Source organism: Thermobia domestica, chromosome 16, assembly GCF_964235325.1.
Source record: "Thermobia domestica chromosome 16, izTheDome1.hap1.1, whole genome shotgun sequence".
NCBI lineage: Eukaryota > Metazoa > Arthropoda > Insecta > Zygentoma > Lepismatidae > Thermobia > Thermobia domestica.
This window is the reverse complement of record NC_137469.1, coordinates 54,809,729-54,833,513: the sequence shown is the minus strand read 5'-3', so window position 1 is coordinate 54,833,513 and position 23,785 is coordinate 54,809,729. Positions and strand designations below refer to the sequence as shown.

The window sequence follows — 23,785 nt, the reverse complement described above, 5'->3', positions numbered from 1 at the left end:
AATTGCGAGCGATTTTCGTTACGGACTGAAGCTTAGCACATTCTGCGCAGCAGACCGCAAAGAAACATTAACAGTGGATTTGGGTCAGGAATGACGAATTCGCTGTTGGTTTGATGAATTTCGTTTTGGTGACACAGCATTCCACAATGAACCCGTGGGGACTAACTAACATTATGCTCAAATGAGCTCCCCAGGAACACCGTGGAAGCGGAGCCTTGGAAAAGTGTGTGCCACTGCAGACGAGTTAGGCATCCATCATATCACTCTCGTTCGGCAACTCTATGCAATCGGTAAAGTGAAAAAGTTGAACTTGTGGGTGCTACATAAGTTGTCATCGGCCAATGTAGATGAGTTAGGCATACACCATACCGCTTTCGTTCGGCGAATTCCTGCAATCGGTAAGGTGAAAAAGTTGGACTCACGAGTGCCATATGAATTGACACCGACCAACAAGGATTGCCATCTGAAGGTGTGTAACTCTGAGTGTACGTGGTAAGGAATAACCGGGAATCTTTTTTGCATCCGATTGTCATCTCAGATGAAAATGTCTAGTATGATAATCGTCAATGGTCAGAATAGTGGCTGGATTGTAAACAAGTCCAGGAAGGAAGGTTTCCTAAATTACCTCTTCATCCACAGAATGTGTTGTTGCTGCCATAGTGATTTATGGTGGGAGTAATTCATCATATCTTTCTTAGGCGAGATGAAACTATCAATGCTGATCGTAATAGTGATGAATTCCGTGAAATATACCATAAACTTCTCAGCCAACATACTATACTAATTTTCAACAGACATGGTGTACAGCAAAGGATGGTACAGATTTTCCTAAATTGCATTGTGAAACCCTTCCTCAATCATGATATCTCTACTACTGACTACCACCTCTTCCGTATGTTGCTCACTTCTAAGGAGACAAAACTTTTCCTGAGTATTGGCTGATGCAGCATGTCGTTCTTCGCAGTTTAGACTCCGGAATTATTTCGCCATGGAACCAAGTAGTTGGCTGAGCGATCACAGAAGTATCTGATTGAAAATGGCAATTATTTTCGTTGATCAGGTATTATATGTAATTGAGATTTTCTTTTTGGCCTATGTAAATAATATACCTCTGGTTGGCATTTCGTTCACCACCAACCTAACATAAATATTTTTCATTTACTGTAAACATGCAAGTATTAAACACGTTTAATAAAGGTATAAAGCTGAGGGAAACAGGAAATCATTTAGGAAGCCAAGCTCCCATTCGTTCTACCCCTTTTCCCGTGGCTACACCCCTGTTGCTACTCCATAAACTTTTGTTAACCACTCAAGGGTTGTTTTGCACACACCACAAGATACTGGAGGCATTTAAACACTTTTATTTCTTGTAAATGTGCAAAAAAATACATTTTAAATCATTTAGTCCTCACGTAAAGCAAAGAAAATTTTATTTTTCTGTCAATTGAATGGCGCAACAAGATAAATCATAGACCTGGCTTCAATTTTCAGCCACTTGAACAATAAGATGTTTGATTTTCTCAAACATGTATATTTCTTAGATTACGATCGTTAGCTCTTATGAAAGAACTACGACTTTCCAGATAGAACTGATTTTCGAACTCTATGAAGTATTTTGATCATTTTTATTCTTATACAAAGCCAAGTTAGTAGGCATATGCTTCACACATTACAAAATTATATTTTAATATCGACATTTGATTTCACTTTATCATGAAAAACCTTTCAGGAAGTTAAACTGTGTTACGTGTGGTTGCATAGTTCCTATAAAATAATATTGGTTATTACATGAAAAGAATGGGTAATATTAGTCGTTTTCGATTGCTAATAGAGAAATGTAATGATTTTTAAGTGGCATCTACATGAAGATTGTCATTTATGCATAATTAGTACTTAAAAGTGTCTCTTCATACCCGAACTTATTCTATACAATTCATCGCGCTTTACCGGATGATTCTAAAACAAGGATATTCATATACAGCGCATGCTAGTTCCTGTGTAATTCCTTGAACCACTTGCGATAAGTCCCATACCACTAGACCAGCGGGGAGGACTAGGGGACTGTAAAACATGGATATTTAGATAAGGCGCATGCTAGTTCCTGTGTATTTCCTTGACTCGATTACGATAGATTCAGTAGTTCTCGAGCTATGTAGCTTTTATTTTCCGTCGTTTTTGGCATCTTGTAACTTTAGAAGGAGGCATTTCCTGCCCTCTATTCGGCAGATATTTTTTTGCTTCTTTCGAGGTCTCCTACAACATAGGTATCTCTTTTATCGCCATTAATTCACTACCGGATATATATATCATGTGTATGTTTGTGGCGGCTTGGCGAAGTAGATAATAGTTTAATTCTGTTAAGAGAAATTTTCCATTTCGAAAAAGACATTGTTCGCCATATTACATTTAAACAATCCGTGTTTTGACGTAGGTTGACAAGGAAAATATTTGCGGAAAATATATCCTATTTCAACAAATGGAACTAATCAAGAGAGTGAGAGGGCAAACAATGTAATTCTTAATAAAACTCGTCACAAATAAAACTATTATCTTAGAAACAAACACGCTTATTTAGGAACGGATCAAGAAAATTGACACCTTTCAATGTATCTGTTTCGGCAAAAGTATCTCGCATGTGTGTTTTAAAGAGAACAGATTTATATAAGAAGACTGGGGAAAGTGTATGATCGTATACAGCCACACACACTCATATATATATATATATATATATATATATATATATATATATATATATATATATATATATATATATATATATGATTGCGCACTTTACTTAGCGAGATATAGGAAAATGTTGAGTACGTAACGACCAGGCTGACTCGTATCTAGAACCAAAGGCTAATAAACCGAGCTATTGCCTGGTCCATAGTGTTTGTAGAGAAAATATTTTCTCTTCCGAGTTAGTCGCGTCAGTTGGATGGTCTTATCTACGAGTCGCGCTAGGACCAGTTTCATTAGTACGATCCCAGATCGAACTCCTTTCTTTCTTTTCTTTTTTTCTTTTTCTTTTCATCGCAGTCTTTTTCGTTCAATCATCTCATTCTCGAGATCCACATCGTTCCTAAAAGTTCTTCTCTCCCCCCTCCCACCATCGCTAGATCTTCCCTTCCAATATCTAACTCAGTACTACCACACGAATTCACTGGCTGGTCTACCCGACCTGCTCTTTTAGATTTGGCTTCACCGCGCTCCCTCTTTTTCTTTCTCCATTTTTCTCTTTCCTTGGAATTCGGACAACACGTCCGCCATATCTTCTTCCCATCTCTCTGTTCTTGTCCTTTTTTGCCCAACATCCTCATCATCATCTTTTCTCGTTCTTATTTTATCTCATCACATCCTCATCTTTGAGATGGTCGAGTAAACACGTACTCCAGGAGAGAAAGAAGAAAAAAGAGACGGAAATAGATTGATAACGGTCAAAGCGTTATGATTGAGCCAGAACGTAACACAAACATCGTATCTCTTTTCTACCTTTAATAGACATAGTTCAATGCGTGGCTCAACTAGTGTACATCTAGGATTTGGGATAACTTTTCGTATCTACTTTTAAATATACTCACTCAAAGTGATATTCGCGCGAAGAACTTAGCTTTTATTTGCTTTGTTTAAGATCTTTTCTTCAGCTTCGAGATTATATAGTACGAGACACATACCTTTACTTTAAGTTGAGACCTGAATTACATAGGTTGGGTCTCTTACTAAAATCATTTAGTTATGTGGCTACTCTGAAACACATGACATGACAAGTACTAATAGTGCACAAGTTAGGACCATATATGTCACTGCTAGGAATATTTGTATCACTTAGCGCCAATAAATACAATCTGCTATTTACCACTTTAGATAAAATCTGCTATTTAGAACTGTAGAGACAATCTGCTATTTAGCACTACAATATGCTATTTAACATGTAGATACAATCTTCTATTTAGCACTGTAGATACAATCTGCTATTTAGCATTGAAGATACAATCTGTTATTTAGCTCTGTAGATACAATCTGCTATTTACCACTGCGGATACAATCTGCTATTTAGCACTGTAAATACGATCTACTATTTAGCACTGTAAATATAATCTGCTATTTACCACCGTAGATACACTCTGTTATAGATACAATCTTATATTTAGCACTGTAGATACAATAATCTATTTAGCACTGCAGATACAATCATCTATTTAGCACTGTAGATACAATTCGTTATTTAGCATTATAGATACAATCTTATATATAGCACTGTAGATACAATCTGCTATTTACCATCGTAGATACACTCTGTTATTTAGCATTATAGATACAATCTTATATTTAGCACTGTAGATACAATCTGCTATTTAGTACTGCAGACACAATCCGCTATTTATCATAGTAGATATAAACTACTATTTAGGACGTAGATACAATCTGCTATTTAGAACGTAGATACAATCAGTTATTTAGCATTGTAAATACGATCTACTCTTTAGCACTGTATATTTACCATTGTAGATACAATCTGCTATTTAGCACTGTAGATACTATCTGCTATTTATCACTGTAAGTACAATCTGTTATTTAACACTGTAGATGAAATCTGCTATTTACCACTGTACATACACTCTGTTATTTACCATTTTAGATACAATCTTATATTTAGCATTGTAGATACAATCTGCTATTTAGCACTGTAGACACAATCTGCTATTTAGCACTGTAGATGCAATCATCTAGTTAGCATTGTATATACAATCATCTATTTCGCACTGTAAATACAGTCTACTATTTAGCACTGTATATTTACCATTGTAGATCCAATCTGCTATTTAGCACTGTAGATACAATCTGACATTTATCACTGTAAATGCAATCTGTTATTTAGCACTGTAGATACATTCTGTTATTTAGCATTATAGATACAATCTTATATTTAGCACTGTAGATGCAATCTGCTATTTAACATGTAGAGGGTCATAATCTGGGAATTGAGTTCGTTGAAGGAGGTGATCCATCCATAGGAAGTGTTAGAAATTAATGGTTTCCTATTTAGACGTTGATCACTGTAGAACAAAGACTGTTTTATACAATCGATTAAGCTTCCCAGGTATATATATATCATCTTCAGCCTTAACTATCTCCTAAAACTGGAATCCACTACAAGTTCCGGCTTCAATATCGATCTCGTAGCTGAAGCAAAAAGGAAAAGTGATAGTGAGAAGTGTTTTCTTCCTTTTTTGTGGAATCGATTTAGCGTTGTAAGAATAGGTACTGTCTTCTCTTTTAACTCTTTATGCAAACCGGAAGTGGTAGAAATCAATCAGTTCCGGTTTTGACGTTGATTACTATAAAGTAATACGGTAAAAGACATCGAGAAGAGGTCCTCTGCATTCAATTAAACTTCCCTAGAATACATTCCGTCTCTGCTGTCATCTTTCTACTTAAACCAAAAGTGTTACAAATTATTATCACTTCTGCTTTCAACACAGAAAATATACTACGCCATAGAAGCTATACTCCTTCACGTGTACATGTGACACTGTTACTTATTCTTCATAAATAAAAAAAAAAAAAAGTCGAATAAAGGCTGAAGAGATGATGGGAGTATGTCCTACAGGTGAACCTCAAGAAGATTAGTAATGAGAACGCAAATTGTATTTGATTGGCAATCGTATGATACAGTGGAAATTTTCGGTTACTTGATCCATTTACTTAATATTAACCAAGGATTAAATTGGGCAGTTTTCAGTCGTATATCTACACCAGCGATTTCTTATAAATTCAGATACTTGAAAGGGAAATGCAGTGTCAATAACGCATTTATCTTATTAATTCGCTCTTTTTCGTCTTTTAAATTTAAATAACAATAAGAAAAAGGAAAGATCCAGTCGCAAAAGAAGGACAAAACACAGAGGGATGTGCTGCACAGGAAATCTAGTTCACGAACAGGGAGAAAACGTACCGTTATAAATAAGTGCTCCAACTTCACTTGTTGGACGTTTTGTAAACACGTTATGGAGCTCGGATGATGAAGACGGGTAAAAGAAAAAGAAAGAAAAAAACAAGGCAGTTCATCTCACTCAGTCACTAATTAGGTTCCTGAACTACTAATTAACCTGCTGATTATCGAGATATCTAAGCTTCTGTGCCTCCACTTTCACCCCCCAAACAAGAAGAAAGCTTTTTGGATTGACGAGGAGTGAAACGGAGGCAGCATGCAAAGCTATTGAGCTGAAGAGAGTTGTTAAGAAAGGCAGAAAATGATATAAACAAGAAGATGATAGAGTGGGCAGAAGAAAGAAAGAGAGGGATGACAGAAGAGTGGAGGAGATAAGTAAAAGAAACTTGAAGATAGATTTTAGACATAACAAGGAAGTGAACATTATAAATAGCTTCTCTTGTTATATTTCGCTCTTTATTATAAATGGTATGCCGCAGCATTTAGATCTATACTTCTTAAAGAAATAACGCCGAATATTTGAAAATTCAATACCTTGTCTAGAAACCAATTTTGTTTTACCTTGAGATATCAATTCAGAATTTCTTTCTTTGAGATTGTCTGAATGGAGGCCATTTTACTTACTTTGTTGGGATTTCTGACACAAAATCGATCACACTTTTGTTTTACAAGTAGTATGTGTGTCATTGTTAGAGTTATTTGTGTCACTGTTAGAATTATGTGTGTCATTGTTAGAATTATGTGTATCACTGTTAGAATTGTGTGTGTCATTGTTAGAATTATGTGTATCACTGTTAGAATTGTGTGTGTCATTGTTAGAATTATGTGTATCACTGTTAGAATTGTGTGTCACTGTTAGAATTGTGTGTATCATTGTTAAATTTATATGTTTCACTGTTAGGGTTATATGTGTCACTGTTAAAATTATATCTGTTTTACAGTTAGAATTATGTTTGTGTCATTAGGGGCGTACGCAGGGGGTGGGTCCTGGGGTTCCGGAACCCCCGAAATCCCGATTCTTTTTTAAATGTAGTCTACTTTTAGGGGCAATTTTAGAAATTTTCATATAATTTAGCCTCAAATTGTATTTGAGCCCCCGAAACGGTTTAGGCCCCTCCGGAAATAATTTCCTGCGTACGTCCCTGTGTGTCACTGTTAGAATTATGTGTATCACTGTTAGAATATGTATGGCACTGTTCGAATTATTTGTGTCACCATTAAGATAATACAAACCACAGCAGTTAAGAGTGTACTTTTTCTGAGATATACGGTGCATAAGGGAAATAATCTGTTGCAGCAGAATAAAAAAAGTTAACTATCATTGGCAACAAACAATAAACATTTTAGTGCCATTGAAATTTGTACCGTGAAGTAGGTGTTACTTCATCAGACTCATTGGATGAAAGAGGATTGAATGGGCTTTGTCTCTTTCTTCACATCACAATTACAAGTTTCTGTCTTAAGATACATTTTTCCAGTAGATGATCTCGAGTTGAGTTGAGTTGATTTTGAGTTTAACGTCCCTTTCAGCGGAGAGGTTATATGAGACGGGACCCACTGATTAACGTGGAATCCGAACCACATGAGCTCCCGCCGGGAATCGAACTCGGGTCTTCTACACCAAAGGCGCGTACGCTAACCGCTTAGCCACGAAGGAGCTCTTGAAACATGTTTATTATGTGATTGTTGAGAATATTGAGTCTCAATTTCCAATAAAATTGAGGGGAAAATAAACATAAAACCAAAATTTGGATAAGGTATTACATTATAATCAAATGTAGTTATTCAGTAATGAAGTTAATATAGCTAATACCTTTTATGAATCTTTTTACATAAGGCTTATCAGAGACGAACTCACCAATTAGCAAATAACAAATTTACAAGGTATGTAGTCATGGCAAACAAAGAATGCTATTGTTGTAAACGTGCTTCCTGGCTGTTTATTACTATAAAAAATCATATAAAGAATAGTAACGATAACGTTATTACCTTGATATTGACAATTTTTGAAAAAAAAAAAAAGAGAAAAGAATAATCCGCAAAAATTCCATTCAAGTAGAGACCAAAAAAGAAAAATCGTTTTCTTTCGACAGAAGACGTGATACGTATTGTATATTCACATTTTATCAGAAAGCTTTTTTTTCGTGGTATCTATAAATAATGACTAGAGGCCGGATGTTAGGCAAAATGCCTATTCTTTAATATTACAGATATGATCAAAAATTACGTTTCAAAGTTTATGTGGGGGGTTATAGTTTCGATTTAAGCCAATTTTATTTTGCCTATTTTGCCTATTTCGACCTTTACTGCCTAAATAATTGCTTTAGTGCCTAATGTTGCCTATTTTATGCATTTTCTTTAAAATAAGCCTTTATTGGGAAAATATATAATTTATACAACATAAATAAAGACGCATATACACGTATAATAAGTGTTTGTAAATACAAACACGTGCTATGTTACAATGTACATACAGGGTGAAATTCAAAGATATGCATATACTTTGAGAGATGATTAATTACATCAAAAGAAGGCAAAAAGTCCTTTTGTATTTTGTCGAATTCTGTGTCGTGTACGAGTCACAGTAGAGCCAACTTGGAATCGAAAATCAAATCTTGACAATTGGAACGGAACAAATAGGTGTGCACATACGTTGAGAGGTAATTTGTGGCATGAAAAGAAGAGAAAAAGTCCTTTTGCATGTTGTCGAATTCCTCGTCGTGTACGAGTAACAGAGGTGCCAACTTGAAGTCGAAAATGAGACACATACTTCGACAGATGATTCGTGACATGTAAAGATGACAAAAAGTCCTCTTGAATGTCAGGAAACACCTCCCGAAGTATGTGCACACTTTTATGTCTCATTCCAATTGTCTGGATTCCATTTTCAATTTTAAGATGGCACCCCTGTCACTCATGCAGGACGCGGAATTCCATAACATACAACAGGACTTTTTGCCTTCTTTTGGTATCCATCATGCAACAGGTCTTTTTGCCTCCTTTTGGTATCCATCATGCAACAGGTCTACTTTTGATATCACGAATCACCTCCCGAAGTATGTGCAGATCTTTTAGGTTCACCCAGTATGTATGAATGCATAACAAGCTTAGTTTTTATGTGTACAATAAAATAAGATATTAATAAACAGGTATGTTTCTATATTCTTTGAACATTATCTATGACCTGAACCTATTTTTTTTATGGTATTGAGTATTTATCTTCATTATTTCGAGTTACATTTTAGTGCCTATTTTACTGCCTATTTTTAAAATTTTTAGTGCCTATTTGCCTGCCTATTTTACAGGTTTTTAGTGCCTAAACATCCGGTCTCTAATAATGACAAATGAAGTGTTTATTAAGTTGGGTTCCCGCTGGTTGACTCTTGGTTCATTGCATTCTCTGCTCTTGTCCCCTCCAGCACCCGCACTAAGGCTTCTTTTGCGCGTTCTTCCTCGTCGATCTTCTTTTGTTAAAAGAGAACAGTCTATTGGGAATTTCATCCTGATTGAAATCAGACTCTGCGACCTGGACCGCCCAGCGGGAGTGGATGAAGACTACGAAGACAAATTGTCCACAACTACATAGGGGAAACGGTATGTGAGTGGTTTGCGTCTATATATATATATATATATATATATATATATATATATATATATATATATATATATATATATCTGTTATTCTTTGTGTGTGTGTGTGTGTGTGTGTGTGTGTGTGTGTGTGTGCGTAGTGGGTTTGTCATTTACCCACTCTTCTAAGAAGTTCACTAAAATATATATATATTTTGCTTTGAAAACGTATCTGTAATGGAGGTCTTACGTAACAAGATTATAAATATTCCATTTTTCCATATAGCCCTCCTCGCTGCTCTGGTTGCTAGCACGCACGCCTTTGGTGCACGGGTCCCAGCTTCGTTTCCGGATGGTAGAGCCTTGAATTTCGAACCTATTGTGGCGTTTCGGACTTCGACCTTAATTTTAAACCCACTTTCCATGTAGCTTTGGTGCTCAAAAGAGACGTTCAACTCCAATAACCAACCAATTTTCCATACTCTTACTCGAAGTCATGATGAGGAATGTAGAGACAATTTTCTATACTCTAGTTAGCTCAATCTAGATTTCAATTCACACACTCTATACTTGATTTTCTTTAACTCAATCTATACTTGAATTTATGAATTTAATCATATCTTCCGATCCTCTTTAGGTCAATGACGACATAAACTTACAAAATTTAGTAATATCTTCCGATTTTCTTTAGCTCTGTGAGTTTATTAATATCTTTGATCCTCTTTAGTTCAATCTACACTTGAATTTAAAAATTTAGTCATTTCTTTCGATAACACTTTAGCTTAATCCTTACTTGAATTTTCGAATTCAGTCGCATTTTTCAATCTTTTTAGTTCAATCTTCACATCAGTTTACAAATTAGTCACATCTTTCGATTCTCTCTAGTTCAATCTTCACTTCAATTTACAAATTTAGTCAGTTTTTCGATTTACTTTAATTCAATCTTCAATTTATAAGTTTAGTTCATTTTACGATTCCCCAAATTTAGTTCACCCAAATTTAGTTATTTCTTCCGATTCTCTTTAGTTCAATCTTTCCTTCAATTTTCAAATTTAGTCATTCAATTCTCTTTAGTTCTGTGAATTTAGTCAAACTTTCTTATTCTCTTTAGCCCAAGCTATACTTGAATTTACAAATTTAGCCATAGCTTTCTGTTCTCTTTAGCTCAATGTTTACTTGAATTTACTAATTTAGTCATATTTTTCATTCTTTTTATTTCAATCTCCACTTAATTTACAAATTTAGTCACATCTTTAGAGTTATTTAGTTCAATGTTCATTTCAGCTTACAAATGTAATCGTTTCTATCGATTCTCTTTAGTTCAATCTTCACTTCAATTTACAAATTCAGTACTTTTTTCGGTTCTCTTTAGTCTAGTCTTTCCTTCAATTTACAAATTTAGTCATATCATTCGATTCCATGTAGCTCTGTCAATTTAGCCAAATTTTTTATTCTCTTTAGCTCAAGCTATACTAGAATTTACGAATTTAGCCATATCTTTCTGTTCTCTTTAGCTCAATCTTTATTTGAATTTACGAATTTAGTCATATATTTCATTCTTTTGAGTCTAATCTTTACTTTAATTTACAAATTTAGTCAGTTTTTCGATTTTCTTTAATTCAATCTTCAATTTATAAATTTAGTTCACTTTACGATTCCCTTTAGTTCAATCTTTCCTTCAATTTACAAATTTACTCATATCATTCGATTCTCTTTAGCTCTTTGAATTTAGTCAAAATTGTTTTATTCTCTTTAGCTCAATCTATACTAGAATTTACGAATTTAGCCATATCTTTCGATTCTCTTTAGCTTAATATTTACTTGAATTTACTAATTTAGTCATATTTTTCATTCTTCACTTCAACTTACAAATTTAGTAACATCTTTCGATTTCCCTTTAGTTCAATCATCATTTCAATTTACAAATTTAGTTATATCTTTCGATTCTCTTTAATTCAATCTTCACTTCAATTTAAAAATTTATTCATTTTTCGATTCTCATTAGTTCAGTCTTTCCTTCAATTTACAAGCTGAGTCATATCATTCGAGTCTATTTAGCTCTGTGAATTTAGTCAATTTTTTATTTTCTTTAGCTCAAGCTATACTAGAATTTACGAAGTTAGCCATACCTACCGATTTGATTCGATTTAGCTGAGAAGATGGAGCTTTAGGTGAGGAGCAAATTACGTTGTGTGCATTGAGAAAGAAATTCTACTGTAACATTACAGTCAAATCACAGTATTATATTTTTTTGTAGCGGGATAACGTCGGAAACCTGGGAATGATAGAAGCGTTAAAGGTAGCGAAGCTAAGCTGCAGAGACAAATAATACGAAACACATTTCTCAGAAAGTTACAGACGGGCAGAGTTTTCGGATATATCCTTAAGCGATGGTGGGTGTCATCTAATTGGTTACTTGTCCCACTTAATGAAGAGGCACAAAGTTTAATTCTGTAGAGTCTACTGTTGGTAGCGAAAAGCTTATGAGCGACAATGTACCAGATAGAGTGTTGTTTCACATTGAACATTCGATTGTGAATATTGGTCCAAATCTGTGGCCAGTTATACTGATGGAAGTCATCCTGAATTTTTTTAACAGAAATATTTCGGGCTGCCTGTTACTGTAAACACACACATTTAACATTTTTCTTAACGAGTAAGATAATATCGACAGTAGTGTTGCTGCTTTCAGAAATAATATAGCGTAAATACGTAGTTCAGATGAGGGTGTAAGAATTGTAAATTTAGATGTGGTATAATTACAAAAAAAAAAAAAAAAAATGTATTCAGTAGAGAGTAAGACTATCCATGGCTTTGGATTGATTATTTTAACAAGAGAAACACTGACCAAAGCTTAAAACCCATTTTATTTTAAATTATAATTTGTAACGGTTTAGGATATATAACATATGCTTCTTCAGACACTATCGTCAATAAATGGAAATAGAGACATATATATAATCATTATTATGACAAAGTTTAAATTCTTTACCAGTCATATATATAATCATTGTAATGAACAAGTTTAAATTCTTTGAACAGTCGTATATATAGTCATTGTTATACTTTTTTCTTCTATTTGCTGAGGCCTTCTGCCAATCCCGTAAGTCTTCTTGTTCACTTTCCAACTAATCACGTTCCGCCGTTTTTGGTTCTTATAAGGGCTTTTTTTCTTTCTTCTTTTCTATGCTCTCCGAACTTCCTTGCCATAATTCATTAATAAGTAAGCCTCCTGTCCAGTTCATCAGTTTATCTCTTCCTACCTTCTTTATCCAATCTGTCTCTTTCCATTTCCTTATTGTCATTCTTTTCTTCATCTCCAATACTTCCGTCTTATCCCAATTAATTCCGTGATTCGTCTCCTTAACATGTTTGTATATGGCATTGATATCTTTCTTCCTCCTAACATCATCGTCATGTTGTTTTATCCTTTCTTTCATTCTCTTTCCCGTCTCTCCTATATATGACATATCGCAGTCCTCACACCATACCCTGTAGATGACTCCTTCTTCCTCAACATTAATCTTTTTAGTTCCTTTTCTATTGTTCTTCTTTATTGATCTTAATAAATTTTTCCTCTTCTATAAGTTCTGACCTCTCCTTTCTTCAATAAATTCTTCAGTTTCTCCGTTTTTTTCTCCCATACTTTCTATACCATGCCATTTCCACTCTGATCCTCTTCATTCTTCTTTCTCCCTCTCTTCCTCTTCCTGCGTTCTTCTTCCTTCTCTAACTCCTTCTTGCTGTAACCGTTCTTCTCTAATTGTCTGTAGAATTTCTGTATGCTCTCCTTCCTTCCTTCCTCTTCGTCCTCCAGCATTTCTATTCTTCTTATCATATTTGTTATGAAATTTCTCTTTGTACTCCTATCCACGTCGCTCCTCTCATGACAGTACACCCCCGCTGAGCACTCTTTCTGGTACCACCTCGTAACCAGCCCTTCTCCTAGTTTTATTATAGTCATGTCTAAAATTTTTATTCTTCCATTTTCTTCCAACTTCATGTCCAAGCTTATGCCTTTTTCTTTATCTTCCACAATATATTTGAAGCTCTCTAATTGTCTGCTAGTCTCTTTCCACAAGCCTAGACAATCATCCACATACCTACAAAACATGATCAAGTTCTTACCCCCTTCTTGTTTCACCTTTTTCTCACATTTGCTCATAATTATTTCTGCCAGTACTGGGCTCAGCCTCGAACCTATACTGGTTCCTTTTCTTATTTTTACCACTTTCTCCCCTATTATACAATAACTGTTTTCCCATATTACCTTCAAAGCCTTAACTACCTTCTGTTTTGTCCATTCTTTTGTACTTTTACTTCCAATTTCTTCCTCTATGATACTTATTATTGTTTCTCTACTAAGGATCGGGAACATAGCCTTAACATCAAGACTAAACGTAAGTTTTCTGCCACCACTAAGATCCACTCTCCTTAACACTTCCTTGGCTTCTTCTGTGTTCTTCACTCTGCACAATTCTCGTCCTTCTCTTATGCTTTCACAAATCTCCTTCAACTCCTTCTCTAGTGGCTTCCAGTAGTTCTCTCTACAGCCTATTACGGATCTAAGCTTCACCTCTGTCTTGTGTAATTTTGGGAAACCTTCCATGCTTGGTATCCTTCCATGTATTTTTATCAATTTCTTGAAACCTCTTCCTTCATTCATTACTTTCTTCAATAGATCCTCTTCCTTCATGACCTTATCCCCTATAACCTCATATGTATCGTCACATAAATCTTCCAGTTTCTTCTTGTACCATTCTTTCTCCATAACTACTACTGCTCCACCTTTGTCTGCCTGTTCTATTACTATGTCCTTCCTACTCCTCAACATCATAAGACCCCTTGTTTCTTCCTTCTTCAAATTCTTTTTACTCTTTTTCTTCATGCTGTTCTTCACTACCGCTACTGTTCTCCTCCTTATCTTCTCTCTCTCTGTTATTTAACGTCCGTTAAGGCCTTCTGTGACCTAAACTAAGAAAAGAGCCTATATTTTTACAAATTGGCAGTTTAATTATACAATATATAGTACCATCGCATGAGAAAGATGGCTTTGTGCTTGGGTTGGATATCCGTTATTTGTAGAGCGGCGTGGGATGTTGGTAACATTGAAACAAACAAGATCTAAAAAATATAGCCTTTTTAGACAAACCAATGTAAAGCCATTTGTAATCGGCGACAAAAATTGTTACATAGGGACAATATTTGTCTTGTAAACCAAACTCAAGCAGCCAAATATACAGGGTTATTACAAATGATTCATCAGGTTTTAAAGTCTTATAACTTGAAATATTTAACGTCCATCTATTTGTGCTAATAACCAATCGAAAGAGCAACTTTAAAGTTTTGTTTATGTTATTGCAGGTTCCGTTGTGATTCATCAGGTGGTAGGGTGATAACAGTTTGCAAAATGGCTAATAATCAACAGAAAGCATTTTGCGTGATGGAATATGTGAAGACAGAAACCATCACCACCGTGCAGATTGCGTTCCGAAGACAGTACAATATACAACCACCAACCTATCAAAGCATTTTGCGATGGTATCGACAGTTTAAGGACACAAGCTGCCTCTGTAAAGGAAAAAGCTCCGGGCGACCATCTATCTCGGAGGAAACAGTGGAGAGCTCGAACGTTTATGGGTTGAGCTTGACTACCGCATAGATGTGTGTCGTGTAACACTAGGAGCGCACATAGATCATTTGTAATGATGTGTAAGAATCTTGAAAATGTGTTTTTTCAAATGATGTATCAATCATTATTTTGTATTAGCCCAGTCATTTTAGGTTTGAACCTTGCAAAAAATAGTCTAAAGCTGATAATTGGCAGATTTGTTCTGTTCGATGTTCTAAACAAAATATCAAAAGTTCCCTGCACTCCCGTGGTCGCTTCCTGGAATTTCAGACGGTTAAAGTTTGGAGTGCTGGAAAAGCAGAAGTTATCACTGGAATGGCTGTTACTTACAAACAGTTAAACCCACAAAGCTAAAATAGGTCTCAAATGAAAGATAAATAATAGGACTTCAGTTCAAGCTATACATTGTTTTAATTGAACACCATCCAGGGCCGCACGAAACGATTTTGAACCCCTCAAAAGTTGAAATGAAACGAACTCACCTTTTCTTTGCTTGGTTATGGACGTTTTCCTATCGCAGATATCGTAAAACTACTCCAATTAAAAAAGTTTCAGCAAACTTTCATCTTTCCATCGGTATCTTTGTAACCGGGCAGCATGTGACCCAACGCTAGGCATGAGGTGATTGGTGGTTGCTCCATTAGGGATCCGGTTATACAATATTTTATATATCCAAAACAAGATTGGCGATATGAAAAAAAAATATACTTTTTGTGCATGTCATGAGTGGAAGTGATACTACTTCTGCTATTTACATGAAAGGGGAAAAAATGGCTTGGAATATACTCGAAAACAACCCACAGCTACTGGAAACGGTGAATATATTTAATACGGCTGACGCAGATTGTGACAGCGTATCAGAAGCGGGAGAGAAGTTCCTCATTGAACTTTATAACGGCTGTGATTTTAAATCATTAGATCAACTGAGGGGTAAACAAGTGCAACAGACTTGTGGCTAAAACCGCAATAACTAGCTCAATCAATTTAGCAACTCTGCATCCAACGTCAGCTGCAGCACGTCAACATTTCCTCTGAGTGTACTACCAAAACAACAGTGGCTAGGAAATGGTCTGGACGCTTCACAATGGGAATGGAGACTTTTAAATGGCAAATATATTCTTCAGCCCACCATACTACCGCCTGCACCCGAGGAGCTCCTACACATCATATCCTGCAACTGCAAGGGACTCTGCACTGAAAGAAGAAACTGCAATTGCAGAACGGCTGAATTCCCATGGTCCAAAATGTGTGGACCATGTTATGAATTATGTCCAAGCAAAGTAGTTGACTATGAAGATGAATCAGACGAGGTCGAACTTCGCCTCTAATGAAACAAGGTAAGAAAATATTTATCTTTAAAAAGTTCATTTTTACTTTGTATATCACTGCAACCGTGCTTCCTAAGCACCCGTTGTATTACGTTAAAGCAACCCAATAATTAACAATGAATACAGTATAACTACCTAATGATGATTGTAAATATACCCTTTAGCTATAAAATGCAGAAACGAGAAAGTGGCGAAGAAGATGATACAACCTAGCGTTAGATAAAATCAGGAGCTCAGTGGTCGCGCGAATTACGTTAAAGCACGACGTGTTTGGTTTAAATCGAGTGGCGGATCTAGCCCGGAGCCGGAAAGCCAGGGCCCCAGTTTTTGAGTAACAAAAATAATTGAAGCTATTATTTATAGTAAACGTTTTAGTATAAAATTTTAAAAGTTTATAGTAAATTTATGATATACCTATCCAAGTCTGGGTTCTGGTTGCTCCCTCCCCTCGACTTTTTCTGATGCAGTAGCAACTATTAAGGCATCAACATCTCCCTTGGCTTCCTTCATGTGGATTCCTTCCTTCTGAAGACGAATTTTCAAGTGTTTCATTAGTTGTATTTTTTTTGAGCTGTTTGACACAAAATCCCCTTGACTACGTGTAACCATTTTTGCACCTTCAACTAAAATATTTGAACAGCTACGTTTCCTTGCCCTTCGGATTTGTTCTTGTCTTCTGTGGTAGCAACACGATAACCATCGAAAACTGCAGTTGATAATTTGGTGTAGTGAGTTTTCACATAGCAAATACAGGATTTACATAGCGTCCACTATAATTTCATATTCATGGGACAACATTTCTTTGATATCATCATCACTAGGAGTGCTCGATTGTAAGAGATTGCAGATTGAAGACTTTTTTTTTTAATTCCGTGTTTCGGAATAGAGCCGGTGGGTAAGGGGCTAACTCGCAGTTTAGATACTTGTTTAGAACTTCCTCTGTTTTCATCACATGCATAAACATTTGATTCGTATCTACCGGACCGGGATATTTTCATGTACCTTAATACATATACCTGTGTATGAAATAGGTTTTACTCGGTCAGATCTCTTCAATTTTAAATTTCCAAAATCCTTCCCAACCATTCTCTCTACAAAGGATTTCCCCAAAGTTTCAGCGGAATCGCAGTTAGCTAAAGCATCAGAAATAACTCCAGTCGCGATAGAGATTAAATTGTTAGTGTCCACGTCTAATGGACTATGATCATTGAGCCATAGAGCAAACTTCTCAAGATCCTTGTAGTCGCATTGTTGCCGGGATTCTCAGAGATTGACATGTTCTTCGGACGACGATGAGGAGATGCTGCTGAAGTTTCTAAGGCTTCACATATTCACAGAGATCCAGGTAGTGAAAGCACCCACTGAGCCAGAGTACTGTCCGTTATACCTCGGCCTCTCGTAAGTCCTCCAGAGGTTTTAATTGCTCGCATTAATTGCTTTTCCACAACCATGTCACTCCATACTCCACTCCAGAATTTATCACTTCTTATCGTGAAATAGCTTTGAACGGCGAACTTCTCATATTCTTAGGCAGGGATTTTGGAATCCAAAATTTGCATTTCCTGAATGTACAAATGCGCAAATTTAGCATAATTTAGCTGACTTGCAGCATGTAGATGAGACATCATACTTTTTATGCTGTGAAGGTGCAGTTCTCAATCTCCAGTTCTTTCAGCTCTAATAAACAGATGAATCAAATTCGCCTACCTAGTATACTGTATCCAAAGTACTGAAGTGCGGCTATTAGATTATAGGTCGTTACATGCATTTTCCACGATAGATAAAAATATTGCGAGAGCGTTGGATTTACAGACGTCATCATAAGGAAACGTAATTTTTCATGAATTCTGCGTGCATAGTTTGTACCTCTTGCATATCGGCTGGCAAACGACGTTCAACGATTCAAAATCCACTCTTGTTCCTTATTTTTATAATAAATTCGAGCCATTAAAATAATACACATTCCATTCCGTAGTTTGATTCCATTTATTTATATTTTATTTATATGTTGTCCTGACAACGGCGTTCCAAAAGCTTATTATCTTTTGAAACATTTGAATATCTTTATACCTTAACAATCATATTATTTAAAACATTTCTTTCTCTTCTTCTGATAGTAAAAATCAACCAGCCTAGTACAAATTTGAAATATCGTATGGCCCAAAATTATAAATATACAATGTACTGTTGTATATTGCGGCGCCCGACGGACTTTTCTTTTTTTTTTTCGTTGACTTCATAAAAAGAAAAAGAATTCTGGACCGTCTACATATACATGTTAATCATTCGAGTTTTTGAATGCACCTCGTATACTTAGAAATTACATTTCATATAATTATACATATATATTATATTTAATTTTATAACAATATTATTATCATATTTATTTTAAACTTTATCATCATTTTCATTTATTTATACATTCCAACGACGATAAGGCACATTCGAAATTATATTTACAAGTTATTTGATTTTTAAGTCCTTTTTGGGGCCATTGAATGCTTGTTACAATCTAATAATTATTTACTTGGGCTTCATAAAGAATATTTCGAGAAAGATGTATGTGATATTTATATAGTTATTCTTTGAACACAACATGATTGAATATAAGATATAATTAAACAAAATATAGATTAAGATTGAAATATCGATGATAATCAGGACATAATATTTAACGTCTTATTAACATCATAGAACTCAAATAAGATACGAATAACAAACGAAATCATAATGAAAGCAAAATCAATTTAATATGATCTTCTCTGACATCGAAAATCCATCCTAAGTTACATGGCTAACAAATTCCTTCTAGAAAACAAAACTTATTAACTTCAATATATACCCTAGCATTACAAAGATGCTTTTAAATATACTTCAATAACGTGGAATACGAATAATGTGATTGATAATACAAAAATCAAAGAAAACACATAACATTAAGACATATGTAGACATAATTTGAGTAACTGTGATCATAGACATGAACTCAAGATTAAATAACATAAAGAAAAACACAATAAATCGAGAAATCATAATGATATTTAAAGCAAAATCCATTGAATACGATCTTTTCGAACATCGAAATTCCAGTCTAAGTTACATGGCCAACAAGTTCACTCAAGTCACATTGAAAGTCACAAATAGAAACACAATATTGCGCATTATTTACTTCTTCAGTTCTTCGTTTCTTACGTTGAGAATTTTTGTCATCTATGAGATTTTTACGAAGTCCACATCGAACGAAATTAGATCTAATGCTTACATGCTTCTTAGGTGTACGTGATCGTACTACACTAGGATTAGGTTGAGTTACACAATCACTACCACTGTTACTACCAGGATTAGGCTCATTTACATCACCGGTAAAATTAGGTTCAGTTCTCATTCGTTTTACTGATGTCGAGATATCGTGTCTCTTAACATATCTGTACCTATTCCTTCCACAATGCTCATGGTACTTTGTCCTACCACGGGTTTTATTTCTTCTGTGATTAGGTTGAGTTGTATCACCGGTACACATGAATTTAACATCTTCCTGCACATTGGGATCACACTTCAATTGCACATGAATATATCGAAGTTGGTCTCGATTAATGTTAGTTTGATTCAAGCTAGCAATGTATTGCATCACTGATGAATTTTCAAAACTTTGCAACATCACACCTGGATGACTGAAATTAACGCACTGTATTACGTTCTGCGAAGACACCATCAGACCGTTCGCCAACATCATTCTGGTCTTTTCGTTGAATACACAGTTCAACACCTCCAATTCAGTTGAACAATCACTACAAGTATTGGTGGGAACGCACGCTTTCCTGAATTTCACACATATTGGAATCAACTTCCTTCCTGCTACATGAACCAATGTCGTGTACTTATCACCCAACGGTTCTATTACCATTACCTCATTTCCAGCATCACTATCATGTAGAATATATCGTGAATACAAACGATCAATAGCATTCGTGAGACGAAAATGATCATAACTTCTCGCACATTGATACATACCAAAATCTTCATTATATACAACATCAGTATGACAATTAAAAACATTGGAACGAAGAGAAAAGTTAGGATAATCTGATCCAATCAGTACCGTAGATGCGGGCTACTTGGACCCAATTTTGCAATAAATTCGTTTTTTCGGCCTGTTTTCATCCACGAAAACTCGAAAGTTATTGTCATAACTCATATTAAGTGGAACTACAGGCTTTATTGTACATATCGAGGACAGTTTTAGTTACATATATTGAAAACAAAGCACAGACGATTATTGTAAAAAATGGGTCCAAGTAAGACTCGCGTTCGGGCTACTTGAACCCACCCCCATATTTTCCTACAGAAAACCATTCAAATCTGCTCTGAGACTAAGTAGGACGTAGGTGTTCCAAGAACAACACTTTTTATTTACTGCAAACCACAAAGAGAACATGTTAAGAGGTACTATGAAATATAATGACTGTAATCGCTGATTACGTTTTCTTCTACACCTGCACGAGCCCTATCTATATTAGCAGCGAATCTAGTCGTTGATTGGAGGTGCAGTTTCTAAAATAACTTCACCCAATCTCGACTGGAAAGATTGTCTTAGAAAGCAATGACAGTTCTCCCATGCATGGCTAAATAGGACTTCACAATAAATCTGAATTCAAGTTAATTAACAAAGAATCCGAAATCACAAACTTTATCAAGAACTAGCGAAGGCTAATTCAAGAACTCAACTAGCGAAGGCTAATTCAAGAACTCAACTAGCGAAGGCTAATTCAAGAACTCAACTAGCGAAGGCTAATTCTTCTACAGTGAACACTTTCAGATGGCCCGGATTCTGCCTTGACCTGTTCTGTAATGTTCTTACTATGGTGGAACGACTTATCTTGAAGTGAGCTTCTGTTTCTTTTTGCGACATTTTTCCCGACTGAATTGCTGGTAAACATTCTTCAAGATGTTATGAAAAATCAGCTATATTTTCAACCTGCAGGCAATCTTTTATATTGATGTACCCTTTTGTACCGGTATCCTTAAGGAAACAATGAAAAGTCCTTACTTGTGTGACACGTGATAACATACCTTTATTTTTCATTGATAAAGATAACAAAGAATGGGGTAGGATAAAGTTAACAAAAGATGTGGTGGGACAAAATATCCGTTTTCCAGGTCATATGTACACACTTCATAAATAATGCAATTACGCACACATCTTATTGTATACGAGAAAGTTTACCGTGTCAGTTTCATTAACCTATATGTAACTACTTATGTGTTTACTTAGCATTGGTTCCACTTCCTTGTAAATAGTGTCCACACATAAAAGTTTGGCGGTCAATAAATACACTCTTTTCGTCAACGACCTTTCTCACCAATGCTTCTCAATCGTAGCCTACCACAGAACTAGTTTCAATGTGTGTAAGCCTGCATCATGATCCCATCTAACGGATCTAACTCTGAACTCATTCATTATTGCATTGCATATGGGACTTTAAACGAGTTTTTGGTATGGGTCCAAGTAGCCCGCAATTACGGCACGGCAGAAGGCTTATACAAACATTCAGCTAATTTCAACAAACATTCAAATCAATAATGACATATTTCTTCGTCGATGCCCACTTTGGATCCGCAGAAGGTTCAGGTTCATTTAACGTATTCGTACTGACTGACGATGAAGTTTCGGGAACTGACAAATCTTCTTTAATCTGATTGGTATATTCCTTTACTGTTGTCTCAAATTTGGCAGCAATTTGTTGGTTCATTTGTTGTAGTTGATGTTGTAAGCCGTTATTACGTTGTTGCAACTGTTCTAGTCGTTCATCAAAATATTGGGCTTGCTGGTTTACCCTTTGATACAACCTTTCCAACTGCTGGTTCACCTTAGCGAACTGTTCAGCTTGGTCCTGATCCAACCTTTCCAACTGCTGGTTCCCCTTAGCGAACTGTTCAGCTTGGTCCTGAGATTGTTTCTTAATCTGTTGAGATAGTTCCTCGCTACTTCGAGCTTGGTCCTTGAGTTGCCGTGATATTTCATTTAAAATTTCCAACATGTTGTCGGATAACTTTAATGCCTCAATCTTGATCGCTTTTTACTATGCTTCGAAAACGATACTTTCCATTCTCGGGTTTTCGGCACCATATACAACGATAAATTCAAACTTTTCCTTCCTTCACTTCCCGGGTTTCGGCACCATATACAACGATTCAAAATCCACTCTGGTTCCTTATTTTTATAATAAATTCGAGCCATTAAAATAATACACATTCCATTCCGTAGTTTGATTTCATTTATTTGTATTTTATTTATATGTTGTCCTGACAACGGCGTTCCAAAAGCTTACTATTTTTTGAAACATTTTACTATCTTTATACCTTGACAATCATATGATTTAAAACATTTCTTTCTCTTCTTCTGATAGTAAAAATCAACCAGCCTAGTACAAATTTGAAATATCTTATGGCCCAAAATTATAAATATACTGTTATACACGGAAGCATTATCACGTTAGGCCGGACAAAAATCAATGTAGGTGCAGCGCGTCGCTACTAGTGGTGTTATGTAAACAATATGGATGTCATTAGAAAGCTAAAAGTAGCTTCAAAAGATTTATATCGAGTTTTTGCAATACCTGCGATACTAAGGCTTTCTGAGTTTTAAAAAAATGAAAAAGAAAAGGGTTATTTTATTTGTTTTTATAAGTTTTATTTCTTTGTGCGATAGTACATGATGAGAAATGAACACACCACAATAAAGCCCTATCTGAACTCCGTAGGACTATCCGTTTGGATTTAAGAGTGATTCCAATGGTTCCTTGCGTTTCTCCAGCAGTTCAGCCACCTACAATTTTATGAAGCGACCACGGAAGATTGGGGGACTTTTAATATGTTGTTCACGACATCAAATAGAGCAAATGTACCAATTTTCAGCTTCATACAATTATTTGTAATATTATTACGTAAAGTATCTAGCCTATAGGTGCTCGATAACGGTCGCGTGAATGGCGGGCAATAGTGCAGCGCACGTCACTTAAACGCACGTAGCTCCGTAACTATTAGTCGTACATGCACTACAAAGATACCGATGGAAAGATGAAAGTTTGCTGAAACCTTTTTAATCGGAGTAGTTTCACGATATCTGCGATAGAAAAACGTCCATAACCAAGCATAGTGTTCAATTAAAACAATGTATAGCTTGAACTGAAGCTCTGTTATTTATTTTTCATTTGATACCTATTTTAGCTTTGTGTGTTTAACCGTTTGTAAGTAACAGCCATTCCAGTGATAACTTCTGCTTTTTCAGCATTCCAGACTTTA

At 35.6% G+C, this 23,785-nt stretch overlaps 1 protein-coding gene across 1 annotated transcript; it reads right to left on the bottom strand.

Annotated features, from left to right (window-relative positions):
• Window positions 1-9,380: 9,380 nt before the first annotated feature.
• LOC145672477 (uncharacterized) lies at window positions 9,381-14,411 on the bottom strand. Its single transcript, XM_081741638.1, has 2 exons — window positions 13,652-14,411; window positions 9,381-9,508 (listed from the first exon to the last, which is right to left on the bottom strand). The coding sequence occupies exons 1-2, from the start codon at window positions 14,409-14,411 to the stop codon at window positions 9,381-9,383; spliced, it is 888 nt and encodes a 295-aa protein (XP_081597764.1).
• Window positions 14,412-23,785: the final 9,374 nt, after the last annotated feature.